This window comes from Saccostrea echinata, unplaced genomic scaffold (assembly GCF_033153115.1).
Source record: "Saccostrea echinata isolate AGI-Se365-2 ecotype Australia unplaced genomic scaffold, CSIRO_AGI_Sech_v1 ptg000062l, whole genome shotgun sequence".
Lineage (NCBI taxonomy): Eukaryota > Metazoa > Mollusca > Bivalvia > Ostreida > Ostreidae > Saccostrea > Saccostrea echinata.
The window spans coordinates 2,059,386-2,080,176 of record NW_026889811.1 but is presented as its reverse complement, the minus strand read 5'-3'; the positions used below and the strand labels follow the sequence as shown (position 1 = coordinate 2,080,176).

At 32.0% G+C, this 20,791-nt stretch overlaps 1 protein-coding gene across 1 annotated transcript; it reads right to left on the bottom strand.

Annotated features, from left to right (window-relative positions):
- Positions 1 to 5,459: 5,459 nt before the first annotated feature.
- Positions 5,460 to 18,274, bottom strand: LOC133175215 (RWD domain-containing protein 4-like). The gene is made up of 7 exons (XM_061310322.1): positions 18,213 to 18,274; positions 12,499 to 12,556; positions 11,850 to 11,930; positions 11,098 to 11,207; positions 7,009 to 7,054; positions 6,268 to 6,375; positions 5,460 to 5,646 (listed from the first exon to the last, which is right to left on the bottom strand). Exons 2-7 carry the CDS (start codon positions 12,520 to 12,522, stop codon positions 5,464 to 5,466), a joined length of 552 nt encoding a protein of 183 aa, XP_061166306.1. The 5' UTR covers positions 12,523 to 12,556; positions 18,213 to 18,274; the 3' UTR covers positions 5,460 to 5,463.
- Positions 18,275 to 20,791: the final 2,517 nt, after the last annotated feature.

Below are 20,791 nucleotides of genomic sequence, written 5' to 3'. Positions count from 1 at the left end.
AAGTCTTTTTCTAGTAAAATATCCAAATATAAAATATTTGTGTCAGACACTGTGCTAAACAAATGTAATAAATTCAAATACAAATCTCATTTGCTGTTGTGGATACTAGGTTTTTCTTAAGTCTTAGGAAACAATTTTTTTTCTTTTCTCGTTTCCTAGCAGAATAATTAATTTGCTCACGTAAGACAAGCTTTTCGAGAAGGTTAAACCATGAAATAATTATGCTCCGAATCGGACAAATTACCTGATGAAAACGTATTTTGTATAGTAATCCTCAACGATGAGAAGGTCGAAGACAAGATGAGCCCTTATAATTCAAGTAACAATAAGACTCCTTTAACTATTTTAGAGAATCACTGCAGCCAACGATAACAAATTAATGTGCATGCATATGGAAAATTCCAATAAAAGATTGAAGCTTGCGTATGGGATAAGCCGAATTTATTTAAAGAAAGTGTCGCATGATTTAAGAATTAGCACACAGTACAAAAACCATAAATCACATATTTATATAAATGTGTTTTATATATATATATATATATATATATATATATATATATATATATATATATATATATATATATATATATATATATATATATATATATATATATATCAAAAAAAATCACAACACCGAAATAAACTCTACCGGTTTCATTTTCAATCTTCAGGAGTTTGACAAAATATTGCTTAGTTACACATAAATACAAAATCAATATTCTTACTGTGACGTCAAAAAGCGCTAATGTGAATTTACGCATTCTCACAGAATTACAAAATCTACTCCTTCAAAGACATTATCCTAAACAACTGATTCAAAACGGAATTAACAAAGCCAAATCTCATGAAAGAAAGGATCTTCTTACAGTGAAAAATAAACCCGTTGATAATGTTATACCATACGTTTCAACGCACAATCCCAGAAATCCGGAAATTTTCAACATAATAAGAAATAACCTGCCTATCTTAGAAGATGACCCAGACATGAAGAAAATATTAGATACTTCACAGATTATCAAAAGCAAGCGACAAAGCCCTTCTCTTAAATCCATCCTTACCAGAGCATCTTTTTCCAGTAACAACCATGAACCAGCCATCATCAATAAATGCAACAATTCCAGATGCAGTACATGTCCATACCTGACAGAAGGATCTACATTTCATTTCAAAACCGGAAGTAAATTTAATATTAAAACCAACATGTCGTGCACTAGTTCCAATCTTATTTATGTGATTACCTGCGCCGGTTGCGGTGAAAATTATATCGGTCAGACAGGAGACACCTTAAGACACAGAATGACCGTACACCGACAGCAAATTAGGGAACCAAAATACCGATGTACCCCCGTCAGTGACCATATTAGAAACTGTGCAAAGAATAAAAGTCCCAACTTTACCGTTTTTCCCTTTTACAAGTTTCGAAGGGATACCACAGAAAAAGAACGTGAAACCAAAGAAAAACTTTTTATTAACAGATATAAACCTGTTTTAAATGCTACATAATTATATTTTGTATCAGATATATACTTTTTTCCCGCAATTTATATCTGTATTATTTGTATGGAAAATTTAATTTCCCGTATTAAATTTCTTACGTTATGTCATGACGTCATAATTAACTTTACTAATGCGTAAATTCACATTAGCGCTTTTTGACGTCACAGTAAGAATATTGATTTTGTATTTATGTGTAACTAAGCAATATTTTGTCAAACTCCTGAAGATTGAAAATGAAACCGGTAGAGTTTATTTCGGTGTTGTGATTTTTTTTGATATACGACTACGTGTGTGGATTTATTTTATATATTTCTGGATTATATATATATATATATATATATATATATATATATATATATATATATATATATATATATATATATATATATATATATATATATATATATATATATATATCCGTGGTTTTGTAAGGTCCCGCTCCCATACAAGAAATACTTTAAGATGACGAATGATCACTAACACAATAACTTATTAACTACCTGGATGTAAAACATCATGTTTTAAAGACGGCGCTTCACATAAAGGTCAATTGTTCAAATACCTAGAAAACATATATGATAAAGCATAGCAAACAAGATGACCTTGGTTTCCCATCGCCTACTTTCCTTATTTATGTAGTAAATATTTAAGGAATGAATTAAATAGCTACCCAAGTTACACTATATTACCTGGCTTGGGGCAGTTTACGCTTTTGAAACCGCGAAGCTGTTTATAAAAAGCGTAAAATGTTCCAACCAATGTTATACCAGTATAACTTAGGTAGCTAATAAATTTATTCTTTATTATACATGTACATGAATTGTTCATCATTAAGCATAGTGAAATATATGGAGATAACGGACAGTGTTCAAGCTCGAAAGTATATACAAACAATACAAATCAGGAGCAGAGCAAACAAGATTCTCTAAACATCAGAGATGGGATCAGGTGCCATGTAGGAGAGAGCATCCCCTGCCTACCAGTCACACCCGTCGTGTGCTCCATGATCGGGAAATAACAGGCAAATCCGTGGACAATTCAGTTTGTAAATAATGGCCTAACAATTAGTATAAAAACGTCAGTCAGCATTTTACTTAATGATAGATTGCATTTGCTGACAAGGTCATTGTATCGACCATAAAACTTACGAAATGATGACTTTAAACGAGTCTGTTGATATCCTTGTTTCATCTACTTGTTTGTCAATAAATTACCTCGTTTTAGAAATTGTTCGTACGTAGAGCATTTTCTTGTGTATCAAATCAACTGAGAGACATAAACCCCATATGCAGGTGATAAGGGTATATTGCTACATAAGCAAGGGAAGTTGAAGATTGAAAAGTTGAAGTCATCACGTTTATCATAAAGCTTTATTGTTAGTTTACTATTAAGTCTTTTTCTATTAAAATATCCAAGTACATTTGTATAAAAGAGACGTACGTGTCAGACTCTGTGGTATCTTTGATTTTAAGCTCACTGGGATATATCGTTTCGGCATATGAATAGAAATAACTATTGTTAAATAATAATACGTCGTCGATATATCTAAATGTCGAGTTCAAGGCCTCAGCATGTTTTTTATCTTATCAAAAAGTTTAGATTGTTTGTTTGCCACCTTTACCTTTCTCTAATAAAATATCCAAGTAGGAAGCAGATGTGTCGGACTCTGTGGTGTCTTTTCTTTTAAGTTCAGTAAGCCATATCAACTCAACTTATAAAAGAAAATAAGTATTATTCATTAATAAAACGTCCATTATATATTAAAGGTCGAATTCAATGCCAAAGCAACAATTTTCTTTTGCTAATTAGAAGTCTTTGAATAAATTTTGCTTTGTAAGAACACAAAATCATAAGGTTTTCTAATAAAGGGCAGAGCTAGTACCCATGGAAATTCCAACAGATTTTTATTTAAGAAGAAATTGTCTATTCCATGATGTAAAAAAGTTTGATCTTTAATTTATCATGAGGAATGGCTGTATAAAATACTGAATAGTCATGTGTTGGTGTTATTGATTTTAGCAAAATTTTGTTATTTCAATTCTTCTTAAATTTTTTTTAGAATTTCTTTGCATCCACATTTCATTAACACCACTTCTGGGCATTACTCTTTCAAAGTATCAACAAAGTTTCTTCTTAACTGCTTTTATATTTTCGTGAGGCGTAAAAAAAAACCTACTTGTTCATGTTTTCCTTTACCCTACAACTATAGTCCTGCTGGACACGTCACTACTGGTGACGAAATACAGTTAATATTGAGGACCATAAATAGCTTATTTTAAAAGGGCCAAAATTTAGGGAAGTCAAGTCTTTCTGTTGGAATTCCCAAGGGTACAAATTGCACCCCGTTATTAGCAGACCTATTTTTGTATTCATATGAAGCAGAATTTAAAAAAAACTTCTACATGAGAAGAAGAAAACACTTGCTGTGGCCTTCATCTCGACATTTTGATATATTGACGATGTATTATCGATTAACAATATTTACTTTCATTCGTATGTTGACTCGATATATCCCAGTGAGCTTGAGATAAAAGATACCACAGTCTTACACAAGTGTTTCATATTTGGATATTTTACTAGAAAAAGACCTTAATGGTAACCTAACAACAAAGCTTTATGATAAACGTGATGACTTCAACTTTTCAATCTTCAACTTCCCTTACTTATGTAGCAATATACCCTTATCACTTGCATATGGGGTTTATGTCTCTCAGTTGATTTGATACACAAGAGCATGCGCTATGTATGAACAATTTCTAAAACGAGGCAAGCTATTGACAAACAAGTTGATGAAACAAGGATATCAATAGTCTTGTTTGAAGTAATCATTTCATAAGTTTTATGGTTGATACAATAACCTTGTCAGCACATACAATTTATCATTGAGTCAAATGCTGACTGACGTTTTTCATACTAATTGTTAGGCCATTATTTACACACTAAACTGTCTACGAATTTTTCCGTTTTTTTTTTTATCATGACCAGGAGCACATGGTGGGTGTGACCAGTTGGCAAAGGATGCTCACTTCTCCATGGCACCTGATCACCTCTACATTTTGAGGTCCATGTTCGCTCTGCCCCAAAATTGTGTTGTTTCATTGGACTTTCGAGATTGAATACTGTTCATTGTCTTCATATTTCAAAATTTCAAAAATATAATGAATTCTGTGAAGTAATCGAGAGTTGATATTAAAAAGAAGCTCAAGTTTGCAATTGACAATATCTATGTAGTTTTTGGAGACCATGTCTTAAACAATCTGTCTGAATACCCATGATTTCTAATTGTCCCCATTAGCAGACCTATTTTTGTATTCATACGAAGCAGAATTTTTTTTCAAAAACTTCTACATAAAAAGAGGAAGTCTGTGGCCTTCAATTCAACATTTAGATACATCAATTTATCAATTAACTATATTCATTTTCATTCCTACATTGATTTAAAATATCCCTTTGAACTCGAAATAAAAGACACATCTGTTTCATATTTGAATAATTTAGTCCGCAAACCTCTGATTCATCAGAAATAGTTGCTTTTTTTCAGTATTATACTGAAAATATAAAGCAGGATGTTTTGCTGCCAATTTACTTAACAATATAAAAATTGAATATTTTTCCAAATAAATATTTATTTACATATAATCATATTATTCTATGTATAAGAACAATAAGAACACCTTACACTTGCAATATTTACATATAGACTACAGGAAAAAGCAACATTCTTAGTTACAGCACCATGTAATGTAAAGACTCTTTATCGAAGATGAATTCAAGTATGAACAGTAAGAGAATCATGTCCGCTGTAATGAATTAGATACTGTTTTCTATTTTTAAGGAATCTCATTCATTCCAGTCATAATTCAAATTTGCCAGAAACATCAATAGCTAGGCAACCCATTACTGTCTTCCAAAACCCCATTCAATTAAAAACTTTACAATTATGTGTTTTCCCCCTCCTAACCCCCACTAGTTATTCTGTGACCCGGTCTGAGATAAATGACGTATAACATCCACCCAGTCCCAGCCCCGCGGCCTCTCTCCGGACGCGTCCAGTCGATCAAACATTTTACGCTTCTGATTCTTGGTCAGTTGTTCTTTTTTCTCCTTTTTCTTGGCCACCTCCATAACAGAAATCTTGCCGTCACTGACCTAAAGACAAAGTTTGTGCATATACATGTACATCTGTGGGCTGTTTTACAAAAGAACTTACGCCTAAGACAAAACACTTTAGTTGATTGTCAAATCTACAAAACTTATGTTTCCATTAAAACAATGTTTGCATAAAAATATCTTTCTAAATTCTTTTCAAAAAGATTAAAACCATTTTCAAAGTCATGTAAAAAAGGAAAGTTATTTGCATAATAATATTTTGATCTTAATTGTAAGTTCTTTTGTAAAATGGAATCCTGCAATTTAAGTCTTACATAAATTAGTTTTGAGAGGTTTTATTTAATAAACTAAATAAATTGCATTCTTTGAACATGGATGTATAAATATTATGCTAGATATGTAATATGCTAAAAATGTTCTTAGGATTTTATGAAAAACATAATTACATGTTAGCAATGTATTACAAATTCAATAGTTTAACTTTTTTTTTGCCTTTCTGCTATATTTTATAAACATATTAAATCTATGCAATTATTTATTTACTTTTTGCTTGCTTTCTAACTGATTTGATTCATATTCTTAAAAAAAAATCCCTTTCAAATAAAAGGAAATAAATCTAAAGACCACAAGTTTGTAACAGTAATCCATTGAACAACAAACCTGATTGATTGGTTGTGTTTCTGGTTGCTCAGCAACAAGGTCATCATAATTCTCCTTGACCCACTCAAACAATGTGTAGGTCATGGCACAGTCCAGTAAGTCAGGGATCTAAGTAAAAAAGATAACTGAACATTAGAAACCTCCTTTATTGACTATTTAAAAATCACAGTACTGAAGAATGTTTAATATTAATCCAAGCAATGAATACTTTTCCCTTTCACAATTTTATCTATATGTACATAGAGAATAATACATATACTAGTACCCTTTTACATATCACATCCTGAAGCAGCCCAAGACACCAATATCAGCCAGAGAGCCAAAGGCCAGAGGGTTGATATTGGTGGAGAGCTGATACAGGGTGTGATATAGAATGGGTTATTATGTTTATTTATACATGCTTAGTTATAAAATACAACACATATCTACATGAGCAAATAGAAATAAAAAATCACTAACTGGCTTATTATATTGAAGAACAGTAATCTAAAATTAAGAAAATGCCGACAAAAAAAGAAGCGTATTATCACTAGTTCTGTTTTTCAAAGGAGGTGATATAAATCCATATTAGCCCTGCAGGATCGGCATCAGTCCTGGAAGCTGATATACTTATTGTAACATCAGGCATATCCATTATGCAGAAAAACCTGTATTTACTACTAAGTATGTAATAAATATACATGTATACAAAAAGATGTTCAAATTAATAGAAGTCATTTGCAGGAAATATAGACAAACTACCTGTTCCTGAAGTCCTTCCATGATCTTGGCCTTTACAGTCTCATATCTAAAGACAGAAATCACAGTGATATTAGTCCACAACGTAATAATACATATCTAAGACAGAAATCACAGTGATATTAGTCCCCAATGTAATAATACATATCCAAAGACAGAAATCACAGTGATATTAGTCCCCAATGTAATAATACATATCTAAAGACAGAAATCACAGTGATATTAGTCCCCAATGTAATAATACATATCCAAAGACAGAAATCACAGTGATATTAGTCCCCAATGTAATAATACATATCTAAAGACAGAAATCACAGTGATATTAGTCCCCAATGTAATAATACATATCTAAGACAGAAATCACAGTGATATTAGTCCCCAATGTAATAATACATATCTAAAGACAGAAATCACAGTGATATTAGTCCCCAATGTAATAATACATATCTAAAGACAGAAATCACAGTGATATTAGTCACCAACGTAATAATACTTATCTAAAGACAGAAATCACAGTGATATTAGTCACCAACGTAATAATACATATCTAAAGACAGAAATCACAGTGATATTAGTCACCAATGTAATAATACATATCTAAAGACAGAAATCACAGTGATATTAGTCACCAACGTAATAATACATATCTAAAGACAGAAATCACAGTGATATTAGTCCCCAATGTAATAATACATATCTAAAGACAGAAATCACAGTGATATTAGTCACCAACGTAATAATACATATCTAAAGACAGAAATCACAGTGATATAAGTCCCCAACGTAATAATACATATCTAAAGACAGAAATCACAGTGATATTAGTCCCCAATGTAATAATACATATCTAAAGACAGAAATCACAGTGATATTAGTCCCCAATGTAATAATACATATCTAAAGACAGAAATCACAGTGATATTAGTCCCCAACGTAATAATACATATCTAAAGACAGAAATCACAGTGATATTAGTCCCCAATGTAATAATACATATCTAAAGACAGAAATCACAGTGATATTAGTCCCCAATGTAATAATACATATCTAAAGACAGAAATCACAGTGATATTAGTCCACAGTGTAATAATACATATCTAAAGACAGAAAGCACAGTGATATTAGTCCACAATGTAATAATACATATCTAAAGACAGAAAGCACAGTGATATTAGTCCCCAATGTAATAATACATATCTAAAGACAGAAATCACAGTGATATTAGTCCCCATTGTAATAATACATATCTAAAGACAGAAATCACAGTGATATTAGTCCCCAACGTAATAATACATATCTAAAGACAGAAATCACAGTGATATTAGTCCCCAATGTAATAATACATATCTAAAGACAGAAATCACAGTGATATTAGTCCACAATGTAATAATACATATCTAAAGACAGAAATCACAGTGATATTAGTCCACAACGTAATAATACATATCTAAGACAGAAATCACAGTGATATTAGTCCCCAATGTAATAATACATATCTAAAGACAGAAATCACAGTGATATTAGTCCCCAATGTAATAATACATATCTAAAGACAGAAATCACAGTGATATTAGTCCCCAATGTAATAATACATATCTAAAGACAGAAATCACAGTGATATTAGTCCCCAATGTAATAATACATATCTAAAGACAGAAATCACAGTGATATTAGTCCCCAATGTAATAATACATATCTAAAGACAGAAATCACAGTGATATTAGTCCCCAATGTAATAATACATATCTAAAGACAGAAATCACAGTGATATTAGTCCCCAATGTAATAATACATATCTAAAGACAGAAATCACAGTGATATTAGTCACCAACGTTATAATACATATCTAAAGACAGAAATCACAGTGATATTAGTCACCAATGTAATAATACATATCTAAAGACAGAAATCACAGTGATATTAGTCACCAACGTAATAATACATATCTAAGACAGAAATCACAGTGATATTAGTCCCCAATGTAATAATACATATCTAAAGACAGAAATCACAGTGATATTAGTCCCCATTGTAATAATACATATCTAAAGACAGAAATCACAGTGATATTAGTCCCCAATGTAATAATACATATCTAAAGACAGAAATCACAGTGATATTAGTCCACAGTGTAATAATACATATCTAAAGACAGAAAGCACAGTGATATTAGTCCACAATGTAATAATACATATCTAAAGACAGAAAGCACAGTGATATTAGTCCCCAATGTAATAATACATATCTAAAGACAGAAATCACAGTGATATTAGTCCCCATTGTAATAATACATATCTAAAGACAGAAATCACAGTGATATTAGTCCCCAACGTAATAATACATATCTAAAGACAGAAATCACAGTGATATTAGTCCCCAACGTAATAATACATATCTAAAGACAGAAATCACAGTGATATTAGTCCCCAATGTAATAATACATATCTAAAGACAGAAATCACAGTGATATTAGTCCACAACGTAATAATACATATCTAAGACAGAAATCACAGTGATATTAGTCCCCAATGTAATAATACATATCTAAAGACAGAAATCACAGTGATATTAGTCCCCAATGTAATAATACATATCTAAAGACAGAAATCACAGTGATATTAGTCCCCAATGTAATAATACATATCTAAAGACAGAAATCACAGTGATATTAGTCCCCAATGTAATAATACATATCTAAAGACAGAAATCACAGTGATATTAGTCCCCAATGTAATAATACATATCTAAAGACAGAAATCACAGTGATATTAGTCCCCAATGTAATAATACATATCTAAGACAGAAATCACAGTGATATTAGTCCCCAATGTAATAATACATATCTAAAGACAGAAATCACAGTGATATTAGTCACCAGTGTAATAATACATATCTAAAGACAGAAATCACAGTGATATTAGTCACCAACGTAATAATACATATCTAAAGACAGAAATCACAGTGATATTAGTCACCAACGTAATAATACATATCTAAAGACAGAAATCACAGTGATATTAGTCACCAATGTAATAATACATATCTAAAGACAGAAATCACAGTGATATTAGTCACCAACGTAATAATACATATCTAAAGACAGAAATCACAGTGATATTAGTCCCCAATGTAATAATACATATCTAAAGACGGAAATCACAGTGATATTAGTCCCCAACGTAATAATACATATCTAAAGACAGAAATCACAGTGATATAAGTCCCCAACGTAATAATACATATCTAAAGACAGAAATCACAGTGATATTAGTCCCCAACGTAATAATACATATCTAAAGACAGAAATCACAGTGATATTAGTCCCCAATGTAATAATACATATCTAAAGACAGAAATCACGTGATATTAGTCCCCAATGTTATAATACATATCTAAAGACAGAAATCACAGTGATATTAGTCCACAATGTAATAATACATAGGTGTATGTTGTCATGCTGTTTTCATGTATTTGTTTAAAGCTCTTTATTTTTGTTTCTAACATATGTTTTACACATACCTATATGTTTTACGATTTTGTGGCTACTTCTTGTACCATGAGTAAAATATGCTCTGTGTAATTTTCGATATAAACATATAATTTAACAAACATTTTGAAGGGAATGAAAACATGGAATTTCAAACAAAAGGTGTCAAAATCTGCAGAAAAAATTGAGATGAAAAAATGTGGACAGCAAAGTATATTTCTCTGAGATTATGAAAAGAAAATTTCGATATTTTTTCTTTTACAAAGTGAAAAGAAAATTGTGACCCAAAAATACCAATGTGGACTAGTAAAACTTGTGTGAAGTTGGGGGCCCCTAAAGTTTTAAGTGTTATCTGCAAGCCTGTTGAGCTTGATTACTGTACTTATCTTTATATTTCATACATGCCTTATAAATGTGTTTGCTATACACTTTACTTACATGTGTTTGATATACACTCTACTTACATGTGTTTGATATACACTCTACTTACATGTGTTCGTTATTCACTCATTAACATGTTTTTGATCACTCTACTTAAATATGTTTGATATACACTTTATTGATATACACTTTACTTACATGTGTTTGATATACACTCTACTTACATGTGTTTGTTGTAGAAAGTGTCCAGGTTGACCTTGGGTTCTTTTTCTGGGTATTCCTCACTCCAGACAATCTCCACGTTGAAGGCACGGTATGATCCATCCTCCCCATACTAACAGAGAAAAATCAAAGTACTAAAAATACTGACACATCAAAATCCATCCTCCCCATACTGACAGAGAAAAATCAAAGTTCAAAAAGTACTGAAACATCAAAATGTATGTGTGGGAAGATCCATCCTCCCCATGCTGACAGAGAATAATCAAGGTACCATAGTATTGAAATATCAAAATATGTGTGGTACAACAATCTTCTTTATACTGACAGAAAATAATCAAAGTACTAAAGTACTGAAACATCAAAAGATCTATCCTCCCCATTATGACAGAGAATAATTAAAGTACTAAAAATACTGAAACATCAAAATATGTGTGGTAAGATCCATCCTCCCCATACTGACAGAGAACTTGAATTCATACAGAATACGATAGTACTTCGAATAATGAAATCAATTTTGCACATTTTAATATCTTAAAATCACTCTTAAAATTAAAGTATCTTTCACAAAATATGTGTGCTTTTGAAGTTCACTATGCATGTGTTTTGAGGTCATAAATGAAATTGGACAAAATAAGTTAACTATTATTTTTCATCACTCACATTTTAATCTAAATTAATCCCCCCTCTCTCTCTTACATTTAAAAAAAAATTTCATTAACTAATAAAACTTAATTTATCATCTACAGAAACCAACCTTGTATTGAAAAGTAGTAGGATTGACTATTTTGAAATTTTCATCACCCTCATAAATAGAACGGAGAACCTCCAATTCCTCCTATAAATAAAACATGTTAAATTTTAAATCTATCAGATAAGCTTTGTCAATTAATTTACACAATTTTTACAAATTTACTGGAAAACTAATATTTCTTCATAAATAATTTGGTACATTTAGACATGTTAGATATGGACTTGAACCATCACATTTATTTCTTAAATAATTTCCATAGACAATAATGTTGTACTTTGCTTTGTAAAGTAAAAATTACAATTGAAAAGCAGCTTTAAGATTTTTTTTTTAAATACAAGGTTTGTTTAGATATACTAGTACTAAAAGAATGCATCTATATAAAGTTTTCCAATGTTCCATCCAAGTAACTCACTGAGTAAGATCATGAAATTTATAGGTTTGCTGCACTACACAAAATCCTTTGTAAATAGAAATAATTTTATTAGCAACTTAATAGATTTATTTATTAATAACTTAAATTGTTTTGTTTTCCATTGCCTCACTAAAGGCTGAGGGATATAAAACACACAAATTCTTGGTTGGAAATCATGTCCAATTATTCTGCGTTTTCATTTCATTAATAAATAAGACTTGGATACATGAGAAAATGTACCTCTTGTTGTTCTTTACATGTCATCTTGATGGAGGATTACATCGTATTTCTGTCTCACCTATAAAGAAAAAAAATATATAAAAGACCATAAATCAACTTTATGATAAATAGTTATTCTTTAATAATATTCTTCCTACGAGTCGCTATCTGACATCAAATACTAATAATCTAAAATTTTCAAAGTTATGAGCAGGTTGGGGGGAAACGTAAATTCCACTATAATAGTGGTATACCACTATTATAGTGAGATTCCGCTATATTTTCAGCCGTAGTTGTCCTCGATTTCATCAAATAACATACTTGCTGTTTAAAGCGCAAGTTATGATGGGAATAAAAATGAACAATAATTGGCATCCTTACATATTATGAATTTTATTTAATTTTCTGCCGATGCGTTTAATAATGCGAACACACTTTTTAAAGCGGAAGTTACATTTTTAACATAGCAACCAGTGATTGCGGTAGTATTGAACAAAGACCGACTCTTAATATCTCTCACACATGTGCACAAATTTAGTGCTTGTAATAACTTTCAACTCATTTTGGAATAGGTTTGTCGAATTTATAGAAGAAAAGGTGATTTTTGCCTGCATGGTAACAGGTACGGAGGCCCGTTATGACAAATGAAAAAAAAGCTCAGCACATGTACAATTTAATGGAACCGATTTGTGTCGTCTAAATTGTAAGCAATATATATAATATGTCACTTTTCGAAGTAATCTTAAGTTTGTGTATAATGTTTCCCTTCTTGATTTTGAATCCATGAATTTAAATGATTATTCTTAGCAAGAAAAGAAGAATTACACTTGTGCATGGAATTACCTGTAGACGTGACGTAAAATAAATTCTGCACGATTTATTGATTCTCTAACTTGCATGAAATTTTATATTTAACTACGATATGCACTGGAAAAGAAACAATGAAATCCTATTTACCAGAAGTAGATTATTCTGTTGTAAATAAACGAAATACAAGGAGAAACAGAAATATGAAGATAACGAAAAAAGGCCATTTGAGCAATAATTTTTTGCAGAGCGAATAGGTAGGATAAGGTGCTATGGAGGAGTACGCATCCCCTGTCGAGCATGGACTTTGCAAAATTCATTTATTAATAGTTATCATGAATTATTGCATCGTTGTCTCGCCACAGCCGCTAAAATATAAGCCCGCTTTTTTAACTACAAAGAAGCCATTATATACACATTGAATTGTTTTCGCGTATGGTTATTTTTTGTTTTTTTTTTTCCTATCACAAAGAACACACTTGTCGGCAGGGGATGCTCACTCCTCCATGACACCTGATCCCATCTTTGATGTTTTTTAGAGGTTCGTGTTTGCTCTGTTTAAAATTTGCATTGTTTCAATGGACTTTTGAGATCGATTACTGTTTGTTATCTTCATATTTCATTCAGTATTTCAAGCAAATTGAAAAAAAAATTGAACCCATTTAATTTATTTTCTGTCTTAAAGTGCAAAAATTTGAGTGAATTACATTATATTTTTCTTACATCTATTTATTTATTTTCTGTCAGAAAATGTACAAAATTAAGTGAAATCAATCATTGCATTTTCATCGATATATTTATTGTATTTTTCTGTCTTAAAGTGTATTAAATTCTACAAAACACAGGTATATCTAAGTTGGGATGTAATTAACATAATTGTTATAAACACAAATGAAGGTTCAACTCATTTTGTTATTTGCAAGCGGGAATAGGTGGATTTGTGATTTAAAAAAGGGGGGGGGGATAGGTGGAAGACCCTCTTAAAACCGAGACCCCTTGTTGTTCGTAATGTGTATCGAATCAATTAATAATTTAAGACATTAATCCCACATGTAGGTAATATGGTATATTGCTACATAATAAGGGAAGTTGACGACAGAAAAAGTAGTTATCACATGTACCATGTAAGTTTAGTTATTAGTTTGCCATCAATCTCTTTCTCTAGTAAAATATTTAAAGGAAAGAAGCAGATGTGTCATACTCCCTGGTGTCTTTTATTAATAATTTTCAACATACTTCAATTTTTGGAAACTGCAGCTATATCATAACTAAATGAACATTTAATTAATTTATGTCTTGCCATTACGTGGTTTAATCATAATACATGTATTAAGCGCCAATGTTTCTTCTGAGAAATTAGGTGATCCAAATATTCCCAACAAAAATTGCTTATACAGTCATATAATTTTTGAAATAGTTTTTAAAAAGATTTTTCTTTTTTTTTAATCCACCTTTACTTGTCATAATACAAAAATTAATATTTCAAAAAAATTTGTTTAACATTCCGGAAACTAATGTCATATAATGTATATGTAACAAGCATTCTGAGAGTATTGCATTAGCAATACTAGTCCCCTACCGGCAAGTGTAATCTGGATCCCGTTAAGAATTGAAAATGCCATAATTCCGTTAAAAATCAATGAAGCGGGACGAAATGCAAACTTGATCTATAACTAATAAAGGTAAAGTCACATACCAAAAATCAGCTCAATATCTGAAAGCGTTAAGAAGAAAATTGCGGAAAACCCCTAAAAATTGAAAAGGCCGTAATTCCGTCAAAAATCAATGAAGCGGAACGAAATGCAAACTTGATCTGTAACTCATCAAGCTACACTCACATACCAAAAATCAGCTCAATATCTGCAAGCGTTTAGGAAAAAAGTGCGGAAAACCAAGTGGGACAGACTGACAGACAGACAGAGGGACAGACAGACAGACGGACAGACAGACAGACGGACGGACAGACGGACGGACAGACTCAGAGGAAACCTATAGTCCCCTCCGGTTTCACCGGTAGGGGACTAATTACCTGCAGAAATGACATCTTATATCATGGTTTACAATTTATTGCAAAAACTATACAAATCGGTTTCATCAGAATAAAGTAAACATGTAATGAGCTTTTTTTCGTTTGTCATAACGGGCCTCCGTACATGTCACCATGCAGGCAAAAATCATCTTTTCGTCTGTAAAATTGACAAACCTATTCCAAAATATGTTGAAAATTATTACAAGCACTAATTTGTGCACATGTGAGAGAGATATTAAGAGTCAGTCTTTGTTCAATACTACCGCAATCACTGGTTGCTATGTTAAAAATGTAACTTCCGCTTTAAATAGTGTGTTCGCATTATCAAACGCATCGGCAGAAAATTAAATAAAATTCATAATATGTAAGGATGCCAATTATTGTTCATTTTTACTCCCATCAAAACTTGCGCTTTAAACAGCAAGTATGTTATTTGATGAAATCGAGGACAACTACGGCTGAAAATATAGTGGAATCTCACTATAATAGTGGTATACCACTATTATAGCGGAATTTACATTTCCCCCCAACCTGATGAGGGAGTTGACAAGTTTAAGAAAACATAGATCACATTACAAAACATTGTTTATCAAGTTTATATTGGCAGGAAATCAGTTCAAACTTTCACCAGGTCTGGCATTGTCGGATACCTACGGGGTGATCTTGTCTTTTGCTCATGACCAGTGGGCAAACTTGCAGAAATATTAATGTAATTCATATGCGTGGGTAATTTGATTAATTAGCTGCTCCACAAAGTCGCTATGGAAAATCAACAAATTTAAGTTTACGCTACGTATGTATGTTCCACAATGACAAATTAAAACTTTTCTGTAGTTAACAAAGGAGATTGCAAATAAATCCACTCACTGGTGCATTTTGCAGTTTGAGAAAGGTACTCTCATATTATTTCTTACTGATATTTGATGTAAGTGACTTGTACAATTTTTCTTTAATAACTGTTTTAAAACAAAATTTGCTAACTAATAAAGGTATTATTTTTCAAATTGAAGAGTTCCAGTTTTCTGATTGGTATCTATAATAAAAAAATTTATAAAGCTTATTTTAGGAGGATATATCTGCGAGTTTGCCCAAAGGTGATGAGTAAAAGACGAGAAAACCCGTGGGTATACGACAATACAGGTCTGGTACAATCTTTTGATTAATATATATAATAATTATTAATATGGATTGTTGGTCCAGAGGTTACTGTGGAAAAAACTCATTTGGATCAATGTGCACTGTCTCTTTGCCCTGGCATTGTAGTAAGAGCTCAGAGTGCCAACGGCACTTCAGACCAATCACTGTACTTGTAATCATAGTTATCATGTATGCTGTAGTATGTGGTGATGACTAATAAAGAAACACCATGGAATAATCCAAACTTTAATTGGCTTAAATAATTAATTACTCATTATCAATACACAGTTAAGTACTTACAAATACATTTGTGCTTGTTAGCAGTCTGCAAGGAAGAGAGCATGTAACTGCACAAAGCACAACAATGTGCTTGAAACAGATCATCGTGTTCTGACAGTGACAGTGTAATTCAAACCCAGCATCTTTAGGACGTTCTCTTACATTCATTCAAGTTTATTTTTACTTTTCAGGTTATTGTTTTCATATCTTTACAAATATATCACAGATTTCACAATTTTCTTAAATATTAGCCAGGGCTGTGAACTTGTGAAGCAAGCTCTTTAGGCTAACGTGTACAAACAGAGGAAATTGGGAATGAAATCCATATACAGTCAAACCTCCTTATCTCGAACTTGATGGGACTGAGATAAAACTTTGAGATATCCGAAGGTTCGAGATATCAAGGGTAAAATACTTAAGAAATACGTGGTTAGGACTTCCCAATCACTTTGACATATCCACTTTGACTTTAACTTTTCAATCGTCAACTTCCCTTAATCCCTTTCTTATGCAGCAATATACCTTCATCACCTGCATACGGGGTATATATCTCTCAGTTGATTCGATACGCAAGAGCATGCTCTACGTATGTACAATTTCTAAAACGAAGTAAATTATTGACAAATAGGTTGATGAAACAAGAATATCAGCTGTCTCGTTAAAAGTCATCATTTCGTAAGTTCTATGGTTGATACAATGACATTGTCAGCAAATACAATTTATCATTGAGTCAAATGCTGGCTGACGTTTTTCATACTAATTGTTAGGCCATTATTTACACACTGAATTGTAGATGGATTATTCCGTTATTTCCCGATCATGACAAGGAGCACACGGCGGGTGTGACCGGTCGGCAGGGGATGCTCACTCCTCCATGGCACCTGATCCCACCTCTGATGTTTGGAGATCCGTGTTTGCTCTGCTCCTATTTTGTATTGTATAATGGACTTTTGAGCTTGAATACTGTTCATTATCTCCATATATTTCATCCATGATATTCGAGATATCTGTGTTCGAGATACCGAAGTTCAACTGTATTTGTCAAACTTTTTTTTTTTTGTATTTGTGTGGGTTTTTCCCAGAATTCTTTTGCCCCCATGATTCGTGTGATTACAGTGAATATAAGAGGCTGCAGTTATCACGAAGATCCAGTTCTGAGCAGAGAGCTAAAAAAAAGCGAAATAATTTTAACCACTATACTTTTCCCTTCATTTAAAAAATGCATTAGGCCTACATAGATTCTGGTATAAAATGCAACTTCATACGACGTCATGTGACATCACAGTCTAGACTGTGTCTTGTGCGGGATTCTTCAATTCTTGATGAAGTTTGTGAAATTTTTAATTTATCACCTAAAATTGCTTAGGAGGCAATGCCTAGTGCTGGCTGACTTAAATAAATATGCACACATTAAATTTCAGTTTCCCACAGACTTATTTTGTTTAGTACCTGCCATCTGAACTGGCAGTACAAAGTTACAAACCTAAAATGTTTTCTTCCATTTATTCCATGCCACATGGGCGCAGACATTTTGGAAAAGCAAAGTAGGTCTTACCAAGTTAGCAACTCTGAGAGATATTATGGTGTGTATTGTAAAATCTGTTTTCTTAGTTAGATAAATATAAAAAACATGATAATTACTCATTCAGTAATATTTTTCTTGTAAGGAACGTTGAGTGGGAAAGCGAATATTCCTTGTACGAGTGATTAATAAATTCAACTTCCGATTTGTTGATCGATGCACTGCTGACTGCAGCTTCTCCACAAAACTATTTAACTAAATCTAGAAGCCATGAAGTTGACGCTGGACTGCTGACATCAGGTTAAATATTTTTTCGAAAGTCTTCTTTTCTTGACGTATATACCATTTTAACCTTCATGCTGAATAGATAGACAAATAGGGGGAGGGGCCTAAAATTTACTGTTCAAGATGATTTCTTTGCTTAAAAGGGAAAGGAAATCATTTTTTTTCTTACCTGTGGTGATTTTTAAGATTTGTATTGAATTTTTTCTGGCATCTGCCTACATAGACCATGAACTGACATACACAAGTGTACACCACTGCTTGAGAGGTACAGTGATGTCTTGTTTGATGTAGGGTAGAGTGGGGTAATTTCGACCACTTTTGCTGATTTGTGGCTTTCAATCCACAAAACACGACTGTTTTCAAATGTACTAGTTAAAAAAAATTCAAAGTAATTGAGATTGATTTTTTTCTTCAGATTTTTCTGCTTTAGGAGTTAAAAATGCATAAAAAATAATGAATTGGTTTAAAAATAAGTAAGCATGTCGCATGGGTTAATTTCGACCGGCCTCGGGGTAATTTCGACCACAACAAACATTAAAAAGAAAGATAACTCTTGCAATGCAAGTAAACTTTACCTGTCGCATTTTATTCAAAATTTATGGTCCGAGAAACTACATGTATATTGCTTATTTAGAAAATACGTGTATCTATTCTATCTCTCTCAATAAACAGAGTAAAATGGATAAGTACTAATATCCATACAGTAAAGGTATGGGTTGGGTTACATAAGCTTTTCAATGCTGTCTTATAGACATCTTTCAAAATTCTTATTCTTTATTCTAAATTCTGCTTTTAATTCGCCAACTCTATAATTTAAAATTGTGATATATAGTTATGCAAATAGATAAAATTTTCTCAGACCCCACAAATAATTTCTATGTTATGATTTTTAAATTCTCCAACCCAAAAGGAATTTTATTTAATATCGTCTTTTCACAACAGAACCATTCAGATTGTATATCTATGTATAAGGTTTGAGCATAGCATTAGAATTGCGTATATTTTTCTTCACTAATTTTTACCATATACACATTCATTTGGAATGCGTTGTTACATGTAATATACGTATTTTACGTGTTTTGTTAATTCTTAAGTGAGATAGATCCGAGAAATTCGATAAGTCAATTAAATAAAGATTTACAGAAGCAAAGTCCTCTGACCACCCCCCCCCCCCCAAAAAAAACCTGAACTCAAACAAATCATTTCAGTATTTCGTGTAACATCGTAGTGGGGTTTTTTTGTTTCAAGATTGTTGCGGCTCTTTAAGTGTGTTGTTCTGATATTTTGGGTACTATTTGGATTTTTTTTACCTGGACTGTGTGATACGATCTTAATACGACTGGGTCGTTGGTTTTCGATAGCCTCAGTCTTATTCGTCAAAGTTTACGCATTCGTAATAATGAAAAAATTTACAAAAACCTGTTTTTTTTTTTTTTGACATATATTTAATATTGCCTGCACCCTCTCTTTTGTTAATTTGATGGGTTTGGAATCTTTAGGATTGCTCTCGTCATAATTCAAAGCCAGTGCCGACTCCGTGTTCTCTCGCACCTCGATCAGTGATGCACCCTCGTGAATACTCCTACAAGTAAGAACCTCTTGAACGGCCCGGACAATATATATAGCTAGGCATGCACATGTTAATTAAATAATCTGACATATTTTTTTTAATATAAAAGGTTATGTGTAGATAATATTGTACATATACAGTATAATTATTTTTTTTTAAAGATCTAACTCTGCATTGCATTAAACAGCTGTTGAAGACAACTTACACGTATATTTCAGAATAAGTGGTTGAATTTACCCCGCGTCCTTAAAATCAGTAGGGGTAATTTCGACCAAAATCAAATGGACGTTTCTTGTGCATTTTGAGAGAAATTCAAGATAAATTTGTAAAATTCTGCAACTTAAAGATCTTCCAAGAAGAAATAAAACAATTTTAATTTAACTCGTGCTGTAGACTGTTGAACAAGGTTAAACTTAAAAAGAGGTTGTACGAGTTGTCTCTCTTGCATTTCCTTGATCAAATCCAGCGCACTGAAGACTGGGACTTTGAACGTCAAACTGGAGACATAAATGATAGTTAAAAATATTATTTATATCTCTGATCAAGCCATATTTGCGATGAATAATTATAGTACGACACACAATTTGAGGAATAGTTTTCTATAATTCCGAATAAATTAAACTTGTCTCAACACTTCCGTAGATCTTTGTGTGGTTTTGAGTTCCTGTGGTCGAAATTAAACGTT